The 19,125-nt window shown below is 35.3% G+C and overlaps 2 protein-coding genes across 3 annotated transcripts in view; one reads left to right on the top strand and one right to left on the bottom strand.

Moving 5' to 3' along the window:
• The window catches only part of LOC107706730 (E3 ubiquitin-protein ligase NEURL1B-like), a 54,168-nt gene extending 48,127 nt beyond the window's left edge, over positions 1-6,041 (top strand). For both annotated transcript variants that reach the window (XM_016510535.1, XM_016510536.1), the window contains exons 3-5: positions 2,791-3,504; positions 4,920-5,042; positions 5,640-6,041. In XM_016510535.1, the coding sequence (XP_016366021.1) occupies positions 2,791-3,504; positions 4,920-5,042; positions 5,640-5,887 (1,085 nt within the window). In that variant the 3' untranslated portion in view covers positions 5,888-6,041. The remainder of the gene's footprint in view (positions 1-2,790; positions 3,505-4,919; positions 5,043-5,639) is intronic.
• A 10,902-nt stretch (positions 6,042-16,943) lies between these two features.
• LOC107706732 (trypsin inhibitor ClTI-1-like) lies at positions 16,944-17,793 on the bottom strand. The gene is made up of 4 exons (XM_016510537.1): positions 17,694-17,793; positions 17,447-17,487; positions 17,257-17,366; positions 16,944-17,151 (listed from the first exon to the last, which is right to left on the bottom strand). The coding sequence occupies exons 1-4, from the start codon at positions 17,728-17,730 to the stop codon at positions 17,106-17,108; spliced, it is 234 nt and encodes a 77-aa protein (XP_016366023.1). The 5' UTR covers positions 17,731-17,793; the 3' UTR covers positions 16,944-17,105.
• Between the last annotated feature and the right edge of the window lie 1,332 nt (positions 17,794-19,125).

The following is a 19,125-nucleotide window of genomic DNA, read 5'->3' as shown; positions in this document are numbered from 1 at the left end:
AATGAGCCTCAACAGCCTCAGAATTAGAGGACTAAATACAAACCACATGTTCAGTATACTGGACATCAGTGTCTGTTCTTAGTTACAAAAATAATGTATGTGTGCTAGAAGTACACTTTACGCGTAAATACTAATGAGATCACAGATTTTATAACTAAACTAACACTAAACATCCTAAATCTGAGAATGGGAGTCAGTAAACTGAACCTGCTTCTTGTTCTGGTTTTTTTCGCACTCCATTTCTCCATCGCTGAAGGACTTTGTTTACCTTCTGTCTGGCAAGATCATTGACCCAGTGTACAGCTTTGCTGGAACTACTTCTAGGAGGCCGCACAGGTGCACAGAAGGGCTGAATGTCAGAGGAATGTCTCAACTGAGGTGCTGTAATTCACTTCCCACCCAGACTGACAGCTCTGAAATGTGCCAGTCAAATGAGCCTCAACAGCCTCAGAATTAGAGGACTAAATACAAACCACATGTTCAGTATACTGGACATCAGTGTCTGTTCTTAGTTACAAAAATAATGTATGTGTGCTAGAAGTACACTTTACGCGTAAATACTAATGAGATCACAGATTTTATAACTAAACTAACACTAAACATCCTAAATCTGAGAATGGGAGTCAGTAAACTGAACCTGCTTCTTGTTCTGTTTTTTTTCGCACTCCATTTCTCCATCACTGAAGGACTTTGTTTACCTTCTGTCTGGCAAGATCATTGACCATGTTTGGTCAGGGCTGCTGCGTGTTCCTGGAGAAAGGCTCCCTGCCTACCTGAAAAGCTTACAGAACCCAGATATATAGAGATGTTTTGCCTGTGTTGTCAGTTTTGTTGGTTTACAAATAAAGATTTATAGGCAGAAAGATTTTTTGATCTGTGATGGGAAATCATTTATTTAATTAAACATTAAGCTTGTCTATGAACCATGTTAAACCATCTTAACCAGTGATTTTCAATCTTTTTCAAGTGACGGACCACCTTAACATTAGAAAAAAATCATGGCCCACCATGTACCCCAAATCTGGGGGAGAAAAAAAAATTCACCCAATTATTCACCCAAAGTTTTAAAATTATCTTTAATTTATGCCCTATAACTTAAAACATCCAGTCCATAATTTTGATAGTTTCATTGTAAAAATTAGATTACATTTAGTTAATGAACCATAATGACACTGGCTATTAAGTTGGAGCACACACTTAATGTTAACACAATCATAAAATTCATTGTGATTAATAGATTATTCAGTCGATTGATTTGATATTTGGTGTTTTGTCTATAATAATTCTAATGAAATCAGTTTGTTTGTTTGTTTTTTCAGTCAACCTGCAAACCACTTCATGGACCACCAATGGTTTGCACTACAGTTTGAAAATCACTGATCGATTTTTGGCTTGCCATGTGAACATCCTAATTTCCCAATGATTTTATGCTCAAATCAGTTTTGCAGTGGTTGTTCACAAACTTTTAAATGTGACCCATACTGCAGCTTGATTAAAGCAAAAGAAGTACATACTACAAATAAAAATCTCAAATTAATATTAATTTTTTGTTTAAACTTTGAATTTAAATGTTTATGCTAAAATATTCTTTGAATCTCACTATAAATCAACAAATATATTTTCATATACTATTCTTCTGTGTAATACCGTATGTCAAATATATCAAATATACAGTGGGTACGGAAAGTATTCATATATATATATATCAAGTGCCCAATTTCATTGAATGTCAAGGTACATTGATGCACAAAACCGCATGAATTCCTGTTGACACTCAAATCTGGTCACACATTTACTTATGTATTACATGAAAGTGGGCCAGATGAGACTGCACTGCTTATAACAAAGAACAGACTATAGAACAGAAGTTGTTCATTTTCAAGAGTCACAAGAGGGCTATGTTGAGTTCAGAATCTCTGTGAATGCAGTATTATCTGATCTGAGCTTCATATATGTTGATACGTTTCAACTCATGTGAATACAGAGTATGTGACCATCCGACTGAATATGATGTATTCAGATCAAGTGTGATATAAGAAATATATATTTTTAAACTTTATTCTAAACATCTGCTACTTATGTAGAATAGATAGTCTAATAATTATTTACATTGGTTGCATCCGAAAGTTGAAAAATGCTATTCGGAGTAGGAAGGCAGTAAGGCACGTCAGAATTCAATGATCGTGTGACATTCTGTCTTCTGAGATACCTTGATTTGATCAATTTTTGAAGGCAGCTCAGATGTATTCTTCGTCCTTCGCTGCCTGATATCTCACAATCCTATGCATTCGATTCCATGACAGTTGAGCTGAAAAATGAAAATAGTGTCTAAAAGTTGCAGTTTGTGTAAATGTGTTTTAAAACTTTTTTTTTTTTTTTTTACTTTTGTTGTCATTTCTAGTGAGAAATTAGTATTGTAGTAATTACATTGGCATTAGGCTTAGGTTTTGATGTAAATCATTCAGCCTTTATGCTGCTTCTGAAGTCTAATCAGAACACTAGCTTAGCGCCTTACATATAATATGTTCCCTCTAAAAGAAAAGGTGGTCATTTGTCCTACTGGGAGCTATTCATTCATCATTCATTCGTCTCACCAAGGTCAATATATGAAGGGTAAATGCTTTTGCTGTAGGCGAAAACAAACATGGCAGCTTCATTACAGCTCCTGTTAGGGGGCAAATTGCAGATCCAGAGGTCAAAAAGAGTAAAAAAAGGCATTGTAATTAGAGCAGAAGAAATTAAAGTGGTTATTATTTATAATGACTCACTGGTCTTCTTTTCCTCTCACAGAGAGCACATTTGCTGAGAGCGTGGGCACGAGCTGTCTGAGTAGCGCTCGACTCAGTGCCTATCTTCCCCAGAGCAACCACGACTCGGCCAACTACAGCAACAACCAGCTAGAGAGCAGCCAGGCCGCGGCAGCAAAATTTGCTACGCTACAGCTCAGCAACTACAACCAGCTCATCCCCTGCTGCTCCACTTCCTCTACACCCTCTTCATCCACCTCCTTCAATGTACAAAGGGCCCCCACGCCTTTTGACGCTGACCTGCATTTTCACCCAGTGCGAGGCCCTGACGTGGTTCTCTCGAACGATCGCACGGTTGCATGTACACACTTCCTGGACAGCAGCAGGACGTTGATGTTCAGCGACAGGCCCGTCCGGGTGGGCGAGACGCTGTATGTGGAGGTGGGCCATCTGGGCTTGCCTTACTTTGGGGCTCTTCTCTTTGGTATGACCTCCTGTGATCCAGGCACCCTCAATGCTGGAGAGCTGCCAGCTGACCCAGAGGTGCTTCTGGACCGTAAGGAGTATTGGGTGGTCTACAGGGGTTTTCCTGTACCAACGGCAGGCGATGTGCTCAGCTTTACCTTTCTGGCCAATGGGGAGGTGCATCATGGGGTCAATGGAGGGACACGCGGTCGTCTCCTGTGTGTCGACTCCTCTCAGGTTCTGTGGGCCTTCTTCACACTGCATGGAGCCGTGAACCGGCTCAGAATATTAGGTAGGATTTAATAAAAAGTGATGATAAACGATATGTGAATTTAACAAATTGTTAATAGATGTTCTTTACACTACCAATTAAAAGTTTGGAAACATCAACAACAAATTATGAATGAACACAAATGTTGAATGATGAAAATTATGTAGTAACCTAAATCATTCAAACAAAATGCTTTTATATTTAAGCTGCTTCTTTGTCTAGATTTCAGCTTTGCTCACACTGTTCATTCTCTCAATCAACCGTTTTTTCTCAAAAGTTCATGATATCCTGAGAAACGAATTAATTTACATATTACATTTAGTTGATTGTTTTCCTATTTTTAGTGGAACTTTAGAATGACCTTGGGTTACACTTTATTTTAAGGTGTCCTTGTTACAGTGTAATTATACATTTAAGTACTGAGTAATATGAATTAACTACATGAACTTACTCTATGGTGAGGATTAGGAATATGATTAGGGTTTGGTCTAATTATGTATAATTTATTGTTATTATAATAGTAAGTACATGTAACACGCGCAACAAGGACACCTTAAAATAAAGTGTTACCTGACCTTGCTGTGCATATGTTAGTGACAGCGAGTTCAATTTAGTATGTACTGTAGCTTCATAATCACTTTCCCAGGGTTCCTCGGCCCATAACCACTACATTCAAACAGATCCTACAGTTAACTTTATTTCAAAATGATGCTTTTTTTTTTTTTTACCAGTCGCGCAACAAGGACACCTTAAAATAAAGTGTTACCTGACCTTGCTGTGCATATGTTAGTGACAGCGAGTTCAATTTAGTATGTACTGTAGCTTCATAATCACTTTCCCAGGGTTCCTCGGCCCATAACCACTACATTCAAACAGATCCTACAGTTAACTTTATTTCAAAATGATGCTTTTTTTTTTTTTTTTACCAGTGTTCCAAAATAATTCCCCTTGAGTCCAGTTATGATTCAGAGCAGCATGGCATATTGAAAAATACAGTGAAACAGGTTTTACTATTCCTCTTATTTTAATTCAAATGATTATATCAGATGAAAATTAAAACCTACACCATTGGACAGTTGCAAAGATTTGCACGTCTTAATATCTCTGTATCAAAAACAGAATGCTGCCAACATTTATTTAAGTCACAAGGCCATGCAATGTTGTGAGTACAGGGAGTGGCAAAAATAAAAAAAAAACTGATCATGTCATAGCTGATGTTATATTGTGCTTTTGAGCACAACAGGAATGCTGTATTGACCAATCAGCATTCAGGATCCAAACTGTTAAAATGCAGCATAGCGTATGTATAATGTAGTTTATCTATACATTCTTTAATATTTTGTTGAAAATCATTGTCAGCTTTAGGTGACTGTCAGTGATTGTTGTAATAAAGGCACATGTCCATTGTGCTAAATGATGTTCTTTTTGTCCATAAGGAACTGTTCAGGCCAGCCCTCCCACCTCCCCATCAGTGTCTCAGGCATCAATGCCTGATGACAGTGACTCTGATCTGGCTTTCACTGTCAACAGATCCTCATCAGCATCTGAGTCCTCTCTAGGTGAGTCTCAACAAGCTCATTCATCAGCTTACATTCGATTCTGAACTGCTGGAAGAAACAAAACGCTTATGCTAATATCATGAAATGACTGATTTACTGTAAGATCAAAATTTACCTTGCTTCTAAACGCATGTTACTGATCTCGTTGTGTATTTATCCATGTGTGTTTCATTTTTAATATGTTGCATTTTTAAACAAAATACCATAGCTCAATCTTGCAGTGAAAAGTTAGAATGATAATCTCTTACACTCGATGGTACTGTATGTTACAATACGGAAGGAAAGATCTGTCGCAACATTCGTTTCATTGCAACCTTAATAGAGCTGTAAACATCCCATGCTAACATTTAAGGGTTTCATAACATGTTTTGCAAGCAAATTTTGACAACATCAACTCCAGACATCACAGAATCACATTCCGTAAAGTGTTATTAATGGTGTTTGTTAAAGCACTGCTATTACTATTGTTCTTACAGGGTTATGGTGGCATCACTTATTGTTTTAACATTCAGAAGAACTGTCTTGTACTATATATGAATTAGTCTTTCCCCCCCACTGAAGCAGGTTTATGATGCCGTTTCATGTGTTATCTTTCAGTGACGGCTCCCAGCTCTCCTCTCAGTCCACCGGTCTCACCGACTCTTTCTGCATCTGACGCAGCCCTGATCAGCAAAAGCAGTGAGTGCACGGTGTGCTTCGATCAGGAGGTGGACACCGTCATCTATACGTGTGGACACATGTGTTTGTGTAATGACTGTGGACTGAGGCTCAAGAGACAGATCAACGCGTGTTGTCCGATCTGTCGGAGACCCATAAAGGACGTCATAAAAACCTACAGACCGTGAAGGGACTAAAACATTTTCTATCAAATGATTCAGTAAAAACCTTGGTAGCTGTGGTTTAATATCTGGACTAAACTTGTATTTAAGACCGTGTATGTAGCTTTGATTTGTGTAGCATTAAGCTCTTGTCCATATTTCTCTCACCTCATATATGACCCAGGACCACAAAACCAGTCATAAGGGTACATTTTTTGAAATACTTCCTCTGAAAGCTGAATAAATAAGCTTTCCATTGATGTATGGTTTGTTAGGATAGGACAATATTTGGCCGAGATACAACTATTTGAAAATCTGGAATCTGAGGGTGCAAAAAATGAAAATATTGAGAAAATGGCCTTTAAAGTTGTCGAAATTAAGTCTTTAGCAATGCATATTACTAATCAAAAATTACATTTTGATATATTTATGGTAGGAAATTTATGAAATGTCTTCATGGAGGATGATCTTTACTTAATATCCTAATGATTTTTGGCATAAAAGAAAAATCGATCATTTTGACCCATACAATGTCTTTTTGGCTATTGCTACAAATATACCCGTGCTACTTAAAACTGGTTTTGTGGTCCAGGGTCACACATGTTAAATGCAGATCATCTGATGCTGGAGATGATTTATGGTTTGAGAATTAATCTCCGTTTTGATCAGATATTTCTAGTGCCTTTAACGTTGTTTATCGTTCCTCAAGCAGCACCTAATGAATTAGACAATCATATCTGAGATGTATTGCATAGGTATGAATTAAGAAAGCATTCAGAGGGACCTCAGATGTGAAGGAAAGAATGTTTTATTGGGTAAGTGAATAATACACAGGGCTACAAATCTGATTTTATATGTTATTTTAAAAGAGTAAAAAGCTGTTGTTTGGGATTGCGGTGGTAAAGTGAAGAAAGATTTGCATTATGACAATTGAAGGGTTTGGAGATTTCTTGCACTTATAACTAGAGGTAAACTCAGCACTAAAAACACATCTGTCCCTCTGACTGAAGTGATTTCAGATGTGGATCTTGAAGACTGCATTTTAAGTAAGAACAAAAATATGTTGTTTATATAATAGAGTGATGTGGTATTGTATTGTATTTCAAAGATTTTTGTTTGTATGTTTTTGCTTTGGAATTTATGACAAGGAGAATGTCATTTTCTTCTTACCTTGACATTTTGTCCAATTAGTAGTATGAAATTAAACCACAAACAACAGATTTATTCTTTATCGGTAATCATTTTTCTTGCTTGTCTATAAATGAAACAAAGGCTAGAAAAACAAGAATACTGTTGCAAAATCACTGTAGAAATTGCCATCAATCCCATTTTAAATACAATTAAATGAGTATCACAGTTGTTCATCAGGGTGCATTATACTTAATAGTAACATTAAATTGGCAGTGGTGATAATGGGAGAAATGATGAACTATTTACTTAAATTCAAGTACTCATTTAATGGATCACATGTAAAACAGCCACAGTTCTGAAGGTTATGCACCAATATATTTGTTAATAAATAATGGAGTTTTGATTTCCTTTTGCATTTCCTACAGTGGGAAACTGCCAATTCCCTACAAAAGGAATTGGAGGGCCATTATCCTGTTGAGTTGATCACTAACCCTGACCAAACACACTCTAACGAGATAATTATTTGAGTTATTACTTGCAAATTGCAGACAGATGTGTTTAATAAGGGTTGAAACTAAAGATACACTGACCCTCCAGCACTGGAGTTGAAGAGCCTCATCCAGATCTCTTAGATATCAAACACATTTAGATGAATTATTTTTCATTTATTCTGTGACCATTTGCATAATCATCGTTGCCCTCTATTGGTAACACCGATATATTTAAATAGTGGTTATCCATACCACAGTCTCTTCATTTCAAGTCAAATTTCAAACGTCTGTGACCTTTTCCTAATTGTATACTAAGAAGCTAATAAAATATGTAAACATGTTTTGATTAATACTTTAGATTAATGATTCTCTGAAACATCTTCATGCAACAGCTTAATGCATAAAACAATAACATTAAAGCCAAAGAAATAAATGAAAAACTAAAACATGGTCTCCGGTGCTAATCAGCTAAAAATAGTAAATGATAAACAACTCGCACAAAGATACACTGCAAAAGATTAAAATATTCACATAGTATATACCTAGATCAGTCACATCATACAATTTAACTCACATCTGATGATTGAAAGTGGTAACAGTAGTCAGGTAGGTAAAGCTCGAAAAACATTTGGCTTGTTGTGAAAGTGAATATTAACTGAAGGGCTCAGTAATATTTTTAGTTTTGACATAAATTGAAAAAATAAATTACATTTTTAATTGCAAATTTGAAAAGTTGAGTGAGCTTATTAGGTATTTTATATAGAAGTCTACAATCTCTGACATTCACATATGTCAGGACTTTCTTTCATTCTGATTCGGAAGCCATGATGGATAGAAATCACTTATCCACTACTTTTTTTCCAGAAACACCCTTTGACTTTTAATAACCGCAGAGAGTCAGGACTCAGTTCATTTGCTCATTTTTGCTATATAGTGAATGGCACCAATAACAACATTTATTAGCTGAATACATAAATGACAATAGATAAATAAATAGAAAATAAATGTAACGAAGACCAAGTTCCAGTGAAATATCTTCACAGTCCTCTATGATGCCCTTAAAGGGATAGTTCTTCCAGAAATAAAATCCTAATTTACTCACCCTAAATAAGCGTCTGTTTTCATTTACAAATGTATAGATAGGCTGCCTCGTGCCTGTGCCCGAATGAAGTTCAAATAATTTGTTATTATTAATAGGCTATGTTTTTAAAATAATAATAATTTCATCAAGTCATTTAAATCCATTCACTAATAAAGGCTTTATTTTTATTTTATTTAATATTTGTATATAGGGGCCAAGTACCAAAGGGGTGTATTATTCAGATGGGTTTTTGAAAGTCTGGACAGCAAAAAAGAAAAGGAAAGAAAAAGAAAGAAAGAGAAAAAAAAAACAAAATCAGATTTTTAAAAATTTGATTGAAACATGTGGAGGTGGTTTAAAATGCCATTCCAATCAGATTTTTACAGATGTGTCTCAGTCTAAATGCTCTGGCTGCTCAAATCAGATTTCAGATTGTATTTTGTGTCACTTTTAATGTGACAAACAACAATAACGTCAAAACCAGTGACAGAAATGACAGACATATTCAGTATCCAAAGACTCTGAAGCCAGCTGTGACTACAGCACAGAACATCACAATATATACCAGTCTCCTTCATCGCTGGGTTTTTCTTGAGTGACAGAAGAGTTCTACACCACAACTTGACAGGCACTTATTTGGAGATCGAGAGGATGTACCTCTTTTTTTCCTGCATCTGTTTTGAAAGCCTCGTCACATATGTGGGTATGCCTGCATCATAACCAAAGCAACCCACGCAGATAGGTTGGTTATGTCTGGACACACACATCTGATTTGATCACTCGCAAGTAATAGTGTGGACAGTCTGCCTGAAAAGATCTGAATTAAGAATAAAAATCTGATTTGCCTGCAGCCTTAACCTTGGTTTTTTTATTTTTAGGAGCCAAGCAAAAATGGTACATAGACACTGTGTGTAGCCATCTATTTTATCTGTTAGTTTTCTTCTTCTTCTTCTTCTTGAGTCTATGGAAGAACTTTCCTCTTGCAGGAAAGACCGCAAGAGACTGCATACCATTTTGAAAGACTACAAACTGACTACAAATATGACACAGGAAACACTTCAACATAAAAGTCCAAAGACAAACACAAGGAACCTACACAGAACATGTGACACTCTTTTTATTTTTATAATTTATTTATATTATATGCAAGGCCTTTATAATGCATTTGTGTGAAGTGAACTTGTGCTTGATTATGAAGTGCTGTGCTTAAACTTTAAAGTCCAATGTTTTGTAGAACTGAAACTAAAATCCTTTATTATATAAACCATGTAACATTGTTTTGCATTATAATTTGTACAATGTTTCCTCAAAAAGATAATCATAAAACTATAACTACATAGGGTGGAGCACGATACCAGGGTGGAGCTGGCAGAGCAGGAGGCCAGGGTGGATCTGAAGACCACCAGCGTGGAGCAGATGACCACCACAGCAGAGCAGACAGGGACTGAGGATCCCCATGGTGGAGCAGATGGAGAGTTTAAGTCCACCACAGTGGAGCGAGCAGAGCTGGAGACCACCACTGAAACACTGACTACGTTTACATGGACATCAGTAATCTAATTATGTACCTTATTCTGAATAAGACAATATTACGATTAAGGTGTTTACATGAGTTGCTTTTAGAATATTCCTTTCATGTTCCCGTTTGACATGTTATAGTACATAGATCGATTAATGGCACACGTCATTACGACACCACGTGACGCCATCCGACGTCCCCTCCGGAATTTCATGCATAAACATATAGTTTGTCTTCGTTATGAAGCCATATACAGTTTTGTGTGTTTCATTTTTAATTTACTGAAAGCTTCAAGTGCAGTTAATTATTTGTCATGCTATACATGCAAACATGCGAAGCCATTCTTTTGTTTGCGTCAAACAGTTGAACACTGCCGTGTGTGTATCCTGTCACAAAATGCGGCGAAAAGTCCTACACGACAGTAATAATTTGATTAAGGTGTGTACATGTCTTTAATGCACTTCAATAATGCGACTAAAATAGGAATACTTCACATGTCTTAATTTGATTAGTGTTTACTTCGATTATAACTTTAGAATATTCCTTTCATGTTCCCGTTTTACATTTTACACCCTTACTGTTAACATAGGAATTAAGAGGATAAGTAACGGTCAGGCAATGCTAATCAAATGCGGTGTGAACATGTCATGCGGTGTTGTTCATCTGTTCACATTTTAAGACCTGCAAGGACCAGATAATTTTTATTATGTCCTGATACAGAAAACCATGGAATTCAATAGGGTCTCCTAAAGTTTTCACATGACTGTATATCACATAGTTCACATACAACAAAACATGAATAACAAATGTAACTCTGTGTATTCTTGCAAAAATTTGTATTGCACAATAAAGAGTTGTATTGCACTGAGATGTGCATTCAGAGTAGAAAATGCAAGTGTATTACACTAAGACTGACATTCAAATTGAAGAATAGATACGAGATCAGTGCATATTGGAGTTCATAATGTTTATGGGTCTAGGAAAGAAACTGTCCTTTAATCTCCTAGTCCTTGTTTTAATTTTCAAATTCAAATTTCTAAATGTCTTTCCACTCAGATAAGTTGTGCACTCGAGTTACCCAACAAGTTGGAGATATTGAACAACATGTTGCAAAATCTGTTGAATAAAAGAAGAAGTAGAAGAAAAAAACTCTAGCTAATGTAAATTGAGCAGGTCAAGAATTTAAGTCTAAGCTTACTTCATTGCTCACATTTAAAGGTTCACACTTTCTTGTTTTCTATTATGCTGGTGTGCACACTAACCAAGTAATCTGAGTGTGTTAGTTACTATTATTATTATTATTATTATTATTCTCCTCCCTTCAATTGAAGATCCATTCTTACGCAAATTTCCGCACACGACTCTTTAAGAGTTTAAGGGTGTAAAAGGGTTAGTGAAAGGGCAAGTTACTTCAGTCTTGTAATGTGCACCTGACCTTAAACAGCTAATGCTGCAAGATGTAAATTTGGGTTCTGGTTTTGAAAAAAGATTTTGGGAGGCAAATATCTGTTTAAGAAACACTCCTAAATTGGTCAGCAGCTGTTCATTCTTTTTGGAATATACTGTGGTATATTCAGTCTATGAGCAAATCTCCTCTGAGTGTTTCATCATGTTCCATTTACAGAGGTCAGTTACAGGTCACAGGAGTGACAACAGTTTATTTGATTAAGCACATACAGTAAGTGATAACTCACTTATTTGATTCACATCGCATTTACACCACACACCATCTGAAATATCTTAGCAAGATACCTGCACACTTAGAATCTACATAGTTTAAAACTCTGTATCTGAGACATCTCTGCACATCAAGACCAACAAAAACACTAGAGCTGCGTTCTGAGTCCCTACAGGGTCCCTACGCAGTGTTCACTGATGTTCACTTCACTTGACAAAAATCATTAATTTGTAAGAACTTGCAAAGTTAAGTTGCACATATTTGAATTTTAAAGTTTGTTAGATCATGCCTCCACACCAGAAATATCAAATCCAGCCCCAGATGCCAGATCCTGTCAAAAAATAGCTGTTTTGTCTGGTAACAGAACAACTAGTCAGCAAAGTAGTCTAATACCCAAAACCTGTTAACAGACACTCTTGTCTGGTACCCAAAACTGTACTAACAGTCTTCTATCAGCCAAGAAGTTGACTTAGCAAAGCCATTGAAGAGCAGAAGCAGGAGACGAAGTGATGATGATAAAAAAGGAGCAAAATGATAATTTTATGATGATAAAAAAGTTTATTGAATAATCTTGCATATGTTTCAATGCTCAGACTTTGTCTGATGAATAAAAATCAAGTAGTGTTATACCAAACTGCTTCACAACAACTTCCCATAAACCTTGAATTTCCATAAACATTCCCTCATAACTCTTATTCATGAACACAAACATCCCTTGAAACCACACATCATAAGACTAAACAACAATGGAAAAATGATATAAAAATAAATCCTTCTGGTTTAATAAAATATTTTTGTAAATAAATATAAATTGCCATACGCTTATGTAAAATACATTGTATATAATACAGTGCCCTTCACTAATATTGGCACCCTTGGTAAATACGAGCAAAGGCGACATTGTTTACACGATCATTGTTTATCCTTACCTGATCTTTCTTTCAAAGAATTCACAAAATCATAACCTATCATTGAAGTAAAACAATTGAAAGTGGGGGGAAAATCTCATTGTGAAATAAATGCTTTCTCTAGTTCATGTTGGCCATATTGGCACGCAATTATTGCAATGTCCTTTTCCCAAGATAACAGCTTGGAGATTTCTCCTATAATGCCTGAAGAGTTTGGAGAACACCTGATAAGCGATCAGAGACCATTCCTTCATCCAGAATCTCTCCAGATCCTTCAGATTCACAGCTCCTTGTCTTCAGTTCACTTCACTCATTTTCTATAGGGTTCAGGTCGGAGGACTGGGGCGGAAGCTTCATTTTGTGCTCAGTGACCCATTTTTGTGTTGATTTTGATGTTTGTTTTGGATTATTGTCCCGATGGAAGATCCAGCCGCGGCCCATTATAAGATTTCTAACAGAGGCAGTCATGTTTAGATTTTTGATCTGTTGGTATTTGATAGAATCCATGATGCCATGCATCTGAACAAGATATTTAGAACCTCCAGCAGAAAAACAGGCCCACAACATTAAAGATCCAGCCGTATATTTAACCTGGGGTACATGGGTTACTCTTTATCCCTGTTTGTACTAAACCTATCTTGTGGGTTTGCTGCCAAAAAGCTTTTTTTTTTTTTAGTTTCATCTGACCATAGAAGCCAGTCCCATTTGAAGTTCCAGTCGTGTCTGACAACTGAATATGCTGGAGTTTGTTTTTGGATGAGCGAGGAGAATTTTTCCTAATAATGCCAGAGCATCAACTCATTTTCACTACCTTTGTTTTATTCAAACTTATTAAAGTGCTGGAGTGATGCACAGTAACTGGTGGGTAAATTATCCTTTTTTTCACTTGTTTCCTGCATGGGGTGTCAAAAGAGCCTACATCCTTTATGATATTCTAGTATCTAGATAGTTTGGGTCCCTCTTTTCGGTACTTTTCACCTTTTTTAACCTCCACAAGAAAAACAATAGCATGTCTCTCCTCAACAAGCCTATGCCTATGAAGTATAATTTATGTTCGTAGCACAAACAGTGACTTGCAATTATTTAGTATAGATTTTTAGTAGTCAAGTCAAGTCACCTTTATTTATATAGCGCTTTTAACAATACAGATTGTGTCAAAGCAACTGAACAGCATTAATTAGGAAAATAGTGTGTCAATAATGCAAAATGACAATAGTAAACACTAATTTTTCAGTTTTTCAGTAGTATTAGATAAATACTAAAGATTAAATACGAAATACTTAGATTATTTAGTATTAAATAAATATTTAATATCCAGCGATATCGTCGACTTGATTGCACAGATACTTTTTAAACTGAACTGAGCTGGATGATGACGTCACTGAATTCAATGATGAACTGCCTTTAACTGAAAAATGAGTGTTTACTATTGTCCTTCTGCATTATTGACACACTATTTTCCTAGTTAATGCTGTACAGTTGCTTTGACACAATCTGTATTGTTAAAAGCGCTATATAAATAAAGGTGACTTGACTTGACTTTAGTATAGTGCTATAAAGTCGCAGGTTGTTGTCTTTCCAAGATTTAAAGGAGAAAAAACAGAACCAAACAGAACAGCTTCAGTATGCAATATTTTTAATGAATTATACCATTACACATTCAGGACATATTGAATGAGACGTAAAGCTTGAAGACTAAAAGTCTGTCAAGCTTAATTATGATACAATTCTTGTGCCACGCCTGCAGATGTTTGATTTAACATTGGCCTGGCTTCCGGATTAAGATGTTAGTATTTGATGCCCTAAAAAGACAGAGATTATATCAAAGATTAAACTCTGAAGGTCTGGTGGTGACAGATCTTAAAGCAATCTATTTTTTTATTTATACATTGTTATATACAAATGCATGCATAATTAAACTTACTTGATGGCAGCACACAACATACATTCATTGCTGTATGTTATTCCATTGGTTCCGCACACGGGTAAGTAGTTCATTGGACAAATGTTAGAAGAGTACTTGCAATTAGGCTTGTAACAGAAAAAGGAAAAAAAAAAAACAATGAGCTATTTGCACCTGCATGGAGGGAAAAAAGACGGAACTAAGAACAGCAATTCTTCAACGTTTATTTACTCACCATACTTGCTCCATCAGATATGGCCACTGTTTGTGTCAAGAAAATAACAAAGATAACAGTTTAACAGTTTGTATGATGTGGCAAGAGGAAATCTTCTGTGCTACAAAAAAACATAAACGCTATCTTGTTTTGGCCATACAGTGAAATTGTGGTCCAATGTTGTATTTCAAAATCTCTCTCTCTCTCTCTCTCTCTGTTTGATTTTTACATTTATTTTTTGTCTGTGTCTGTGTTCAGCAAGAGAAAGTTATACAGGAACAGTCCCTTAAATCACACTTGAAAATGGCTGAATGTGACTTAAATGTCCAAATGCTTTACTTAACCACCTGCTTCGAATTTGATCGCAAAGCATGAACTAGAATTCTCAAGAATGCAAAGATTTGAATGATGTGACAAATTCGCAACATCCTAACAACATTTTTATTTAATAATTATAATCATTATATTACTCACCCAGAAAACAGAGAAGGACAATGACACCTCGTGCAAACATTGTTCCCGAACTGAGAGTCAACTCATTCAACTGATATAAAACTGAACTAAGTGATCATACAATCAAATATTTATATATTTGCCACACACAAGACCGTCCATCCCACTGGTTCATATCATATACATCATCAAAGGGAGGAACAAAGTCTGTTAACTAAGCACCTTTAGTTTGATAGATTTAGTTTGGCTGGTAGGTGTGTGTAATTTAAAATGAATAATTACTTGTGCTGTAAAAAGTTAATCATGGGTAATCAATCATTCAATTCCTACTCAACTAGGGAACTATTTGCTTTTCCTCACAATAAAAAGTACAAAATGTTCTAGGCCTATACAATATGTCATTTGCTATATTATTATTATTTTTTTTAAATATGATGTATAAATATCTGCAACTAGTTGCATCAGTCACTTTTTACCAATAAATTACAAAATATGATCTTAAAGTGTAAAAACAATCATACTCCTGTTATCAAAATTTTAGACATGAGGATTTTTTTTTTATGTGAAAATAAATATTTTGGTTTATTGGACTTGGGCATTATTTTTGCATCTTGCCTGACTTAATAAAGGATTTTTTATATAAGAAAACTTTACATAATTCTTAATAAATTATATTTAGACATCATCAGTTTTATAAATTATATTTGCATAAGAGGAGAAGCAGTTGAAACAGTGTCAACAGCGCAGTGTAATTACTGACTATGCAGGCAAGCTCTATAAATTTCATCTCTCAGACTCGCTATTTAATTATTTCATTAAACAAATCATCAGCCACATTTAATGTTCTTTAGTGATGAATATGATCACCTTGAACTTACACAGTATTAAATCTTTTCTACAATGCAAAAAACTAAAAGTAAATAAAAAATACAAATAATTTGGAGATTTTTGCATTTATATGCACAGGCCGTCAAAAGTCTGCTGTAACTCTGTGCATAGTCTACATGATTCATATTTCTAACAGAGTTTGTTCTTTGGACATAAGCGTCATCATGTCCTGCTACGCCTGGAAAAACAAGATATGACACCACTGTACAAGAAGACTATTGGCCCGTGCAGTGGGAGTAATGTTGTGTTTTACGGTTTATCCAGTGTAATCTTTGTTTGCTGGTAGTGTGCTGGCAGAGTGATGTTGTAACTGATAGGCAGTATTTCAAGGTTTTTTGTGCCGTTTGATTATTTTGTTTGATTTTGACAATTTGATTTGAAGGCTACTTCAAGCTAATTTTTAGCACTCATTTTAAACTTAAATACTGACATAACTAGTTTTTGATTTTATTCTTAAACAATTTTTTTTTTTTTATTGCCAGACTGACCTTCAATGTTTGACATGGCAACAAATAGATCAGAATTCGATTGCCAAAAAAATAAAAAATAAAAAAAGTCACTTCTTCTCCAGGACAGAAGTTGATGCAGTTCAAACACCGATCAATCACCTCATACTCTAACATCACATTTTTCCAAAATTTTCTTTCGATTGTTTTCTGTGTTATTATAAACAATTATAGCTCATAAAGCTTATATTCTGATACACCTTTAAGTTTTTTTTTAATGTTTATGACAGATTCATCAAAGAATCACTGGAGCTACACGAGTTCTGATGAATAGTGCCCATTTATACTAAAGAGAGTACAGTACAAAGCAGTGACTTCTATATGAAGGTTTTATTAAATGATCGTTTTAAAAAGGACACATAACAGTGGGGAAACACTTTATCTTAAGATAAAACCATTTTAAAAAAAAAAAAAACTGCATGTGGTTCCAGCCTTCATGTCACATCTAGATAATATAAATGAGTGGATTGGTCTCAGCATTCACCCATCCTGGAGATTAAGGTGTTGACCTCGTCCTCCCTGTGACAAGACAGTCAAACAAATTTTCAAAAGGACACCAGTAAGAACATTACGAACATTTAAATGGTGGATAAAAATACAAAATTAAAAACTTGATTTACTTACATATTCCCCAAACACAGCATGCATTCGTTGGGGTATGTGACTCCATCAGTACCACACACGGGGTTATATTCCCGGGTACATATGGGCAAGTAGTACTCAGAGCATTTTGGCTGCCAACAAAAGCACACAAAACATTAGATACATAAAGTGGTTAAATAAATTATCATGAATAGGTTGATCTTTAACCCACCTCTTTAGAGCCACCAGGGATAACAGCTGCACTTGCCAAAGCTGTTTAGAAGAACATAAAAGTGAAACACAGAGTCAGAGAGAGATAAAAATAACTCAACACCAATGTATATGAAGACCCTGCTACTTAATTTTTGTAGTTTGGACTTTAAAGTAGGGATTAAAAAATAACGTCGTCTTCGTTATAAAGCATGCTCAAAACATCAGACTTTTATGTTCCTTGTTACCAAAATCAGTTACAGACTCACCTGCCAAACAGAGTACCAAAACAATCCTTGCCAGCATGATTGTTTGTATACAGCGATGTTGTTGACTGTGTAATCAATCACTCGCAGGTGTGGTTAGTCCTTTTATTGCACTTTTGCTCCCACCCACAGAGCGGTTACAAATTTACAAAGTGCGTCACTCGAATTCCACTTATGGGCGGATCGATCCTCACATAAAAATATCGATTCTAAAGTGCATTTTTTAACCATTAATTTTTATTTATTTATCAAGAAATTCGGTGTATAAAATAAGCTTCAAAGTGGAAAAATAGACTATATTAGCGAATAATTGTGTTGGATAGAACCATTTCTCCTGCTCATCGGAACACACGCAAATGCTGAAAGACAGAACCAATCAATCACAGACAGCGTTCGCTCACTTCGCTGCTGACGCATGGCTCAGTCACAGTGTTTGTTCAAATAGGGATGCGTTTCCCAAAAGCATGAGAAGCATAAGTAGATCTTAAGAAACCATTGCCAGATTATTACATTACATTCGCCTACATAACATTGTTACTATATATAAAATTAATTCTGAAAAATGCATCACGGTTTCTACACAAATATGAAGCAGCAATAATAATAAATGTTTCTTGAGCAGCAAATGATATTAGAATGATTTCTGAAGGATCATGTGACACTGAAAACTGGAGCAATGGTGCTGAAAATTCAGCTTTGATCACAGATGCATTTTAAATTGCATTTTTAAATATATTAAAATAGAAAATAAATATTTTTAATTGTTATATTTCACAATATTGCTGCTTTTACTGTTTTTTTTGTTGTTGTTGTTGTTGTTCGAATAAGTGCAGCCTTGAGCATGAGACTTTAAAAAAATATTACAAAATATTACTGACCCCAAACTTTTGTGTACATGTAATATTTATTTTAAATGGGCTAGTTTGTGCAAGTAAATTTATTTAAACTGGTTGTTAAAAGTTCAAATGGATTGTGTTATGTTCTGTAATTGCTGTTAATAAATCTGTCAGAAAAAAATATGCTAAAGTTTCACCTTTAGAGGTACAACAGCCTGGCAGCCTTTTACAAAAATGAACCATTGTTTTATTACAGTAACCACAGTTTACCACAGTATTTGTAGTAAAACTGCAGTATCCACAAATTTACCATGGTAATAATAATAATACATTTTTGTACTTATGTAACACCATGTTTATTTTTCATGAGGTGCCCTCAAAGGTGCACCTTTGTAATTTATCTACCCTTAAAGCATGCATACTAATGGTACTAATGAGGTTACTGCCCCAGTAAAGGGCTAAAATACAATTATAGTATATTTTATTTCTGACAGTGTAAACAAAAAAGGCCTATGATATGTTTAAAAAAACTGGCTTTAAAATCTAATATTAAGTGAGTATAATTACTGAATATAATCTTTTAATAATTTAAAAAATCA

This window comes from Sinocyclocheilus rhinocerous, unplaced genomic scaffold (genome assembly GCF_001515625.1).
Source record: "Sinocyclocheilus rhinocerous isolate Xijiao unplaced genomic scaffold, SAMN03320098_v1.1 scaffold445, whole genome shotgun sequence".
NCBI classification, from domain to species: domain Eukaryota; kingdom Metazoa; phylum Chordata; class Actinopteri; order Cypriniformes; family Cyprinidae; genus Sinocyclocheilus; species Sinocyclocheilus rhinocerous.
This window is presented reverse-complemented; position numbering and strand designations above follow the sequence as displayed.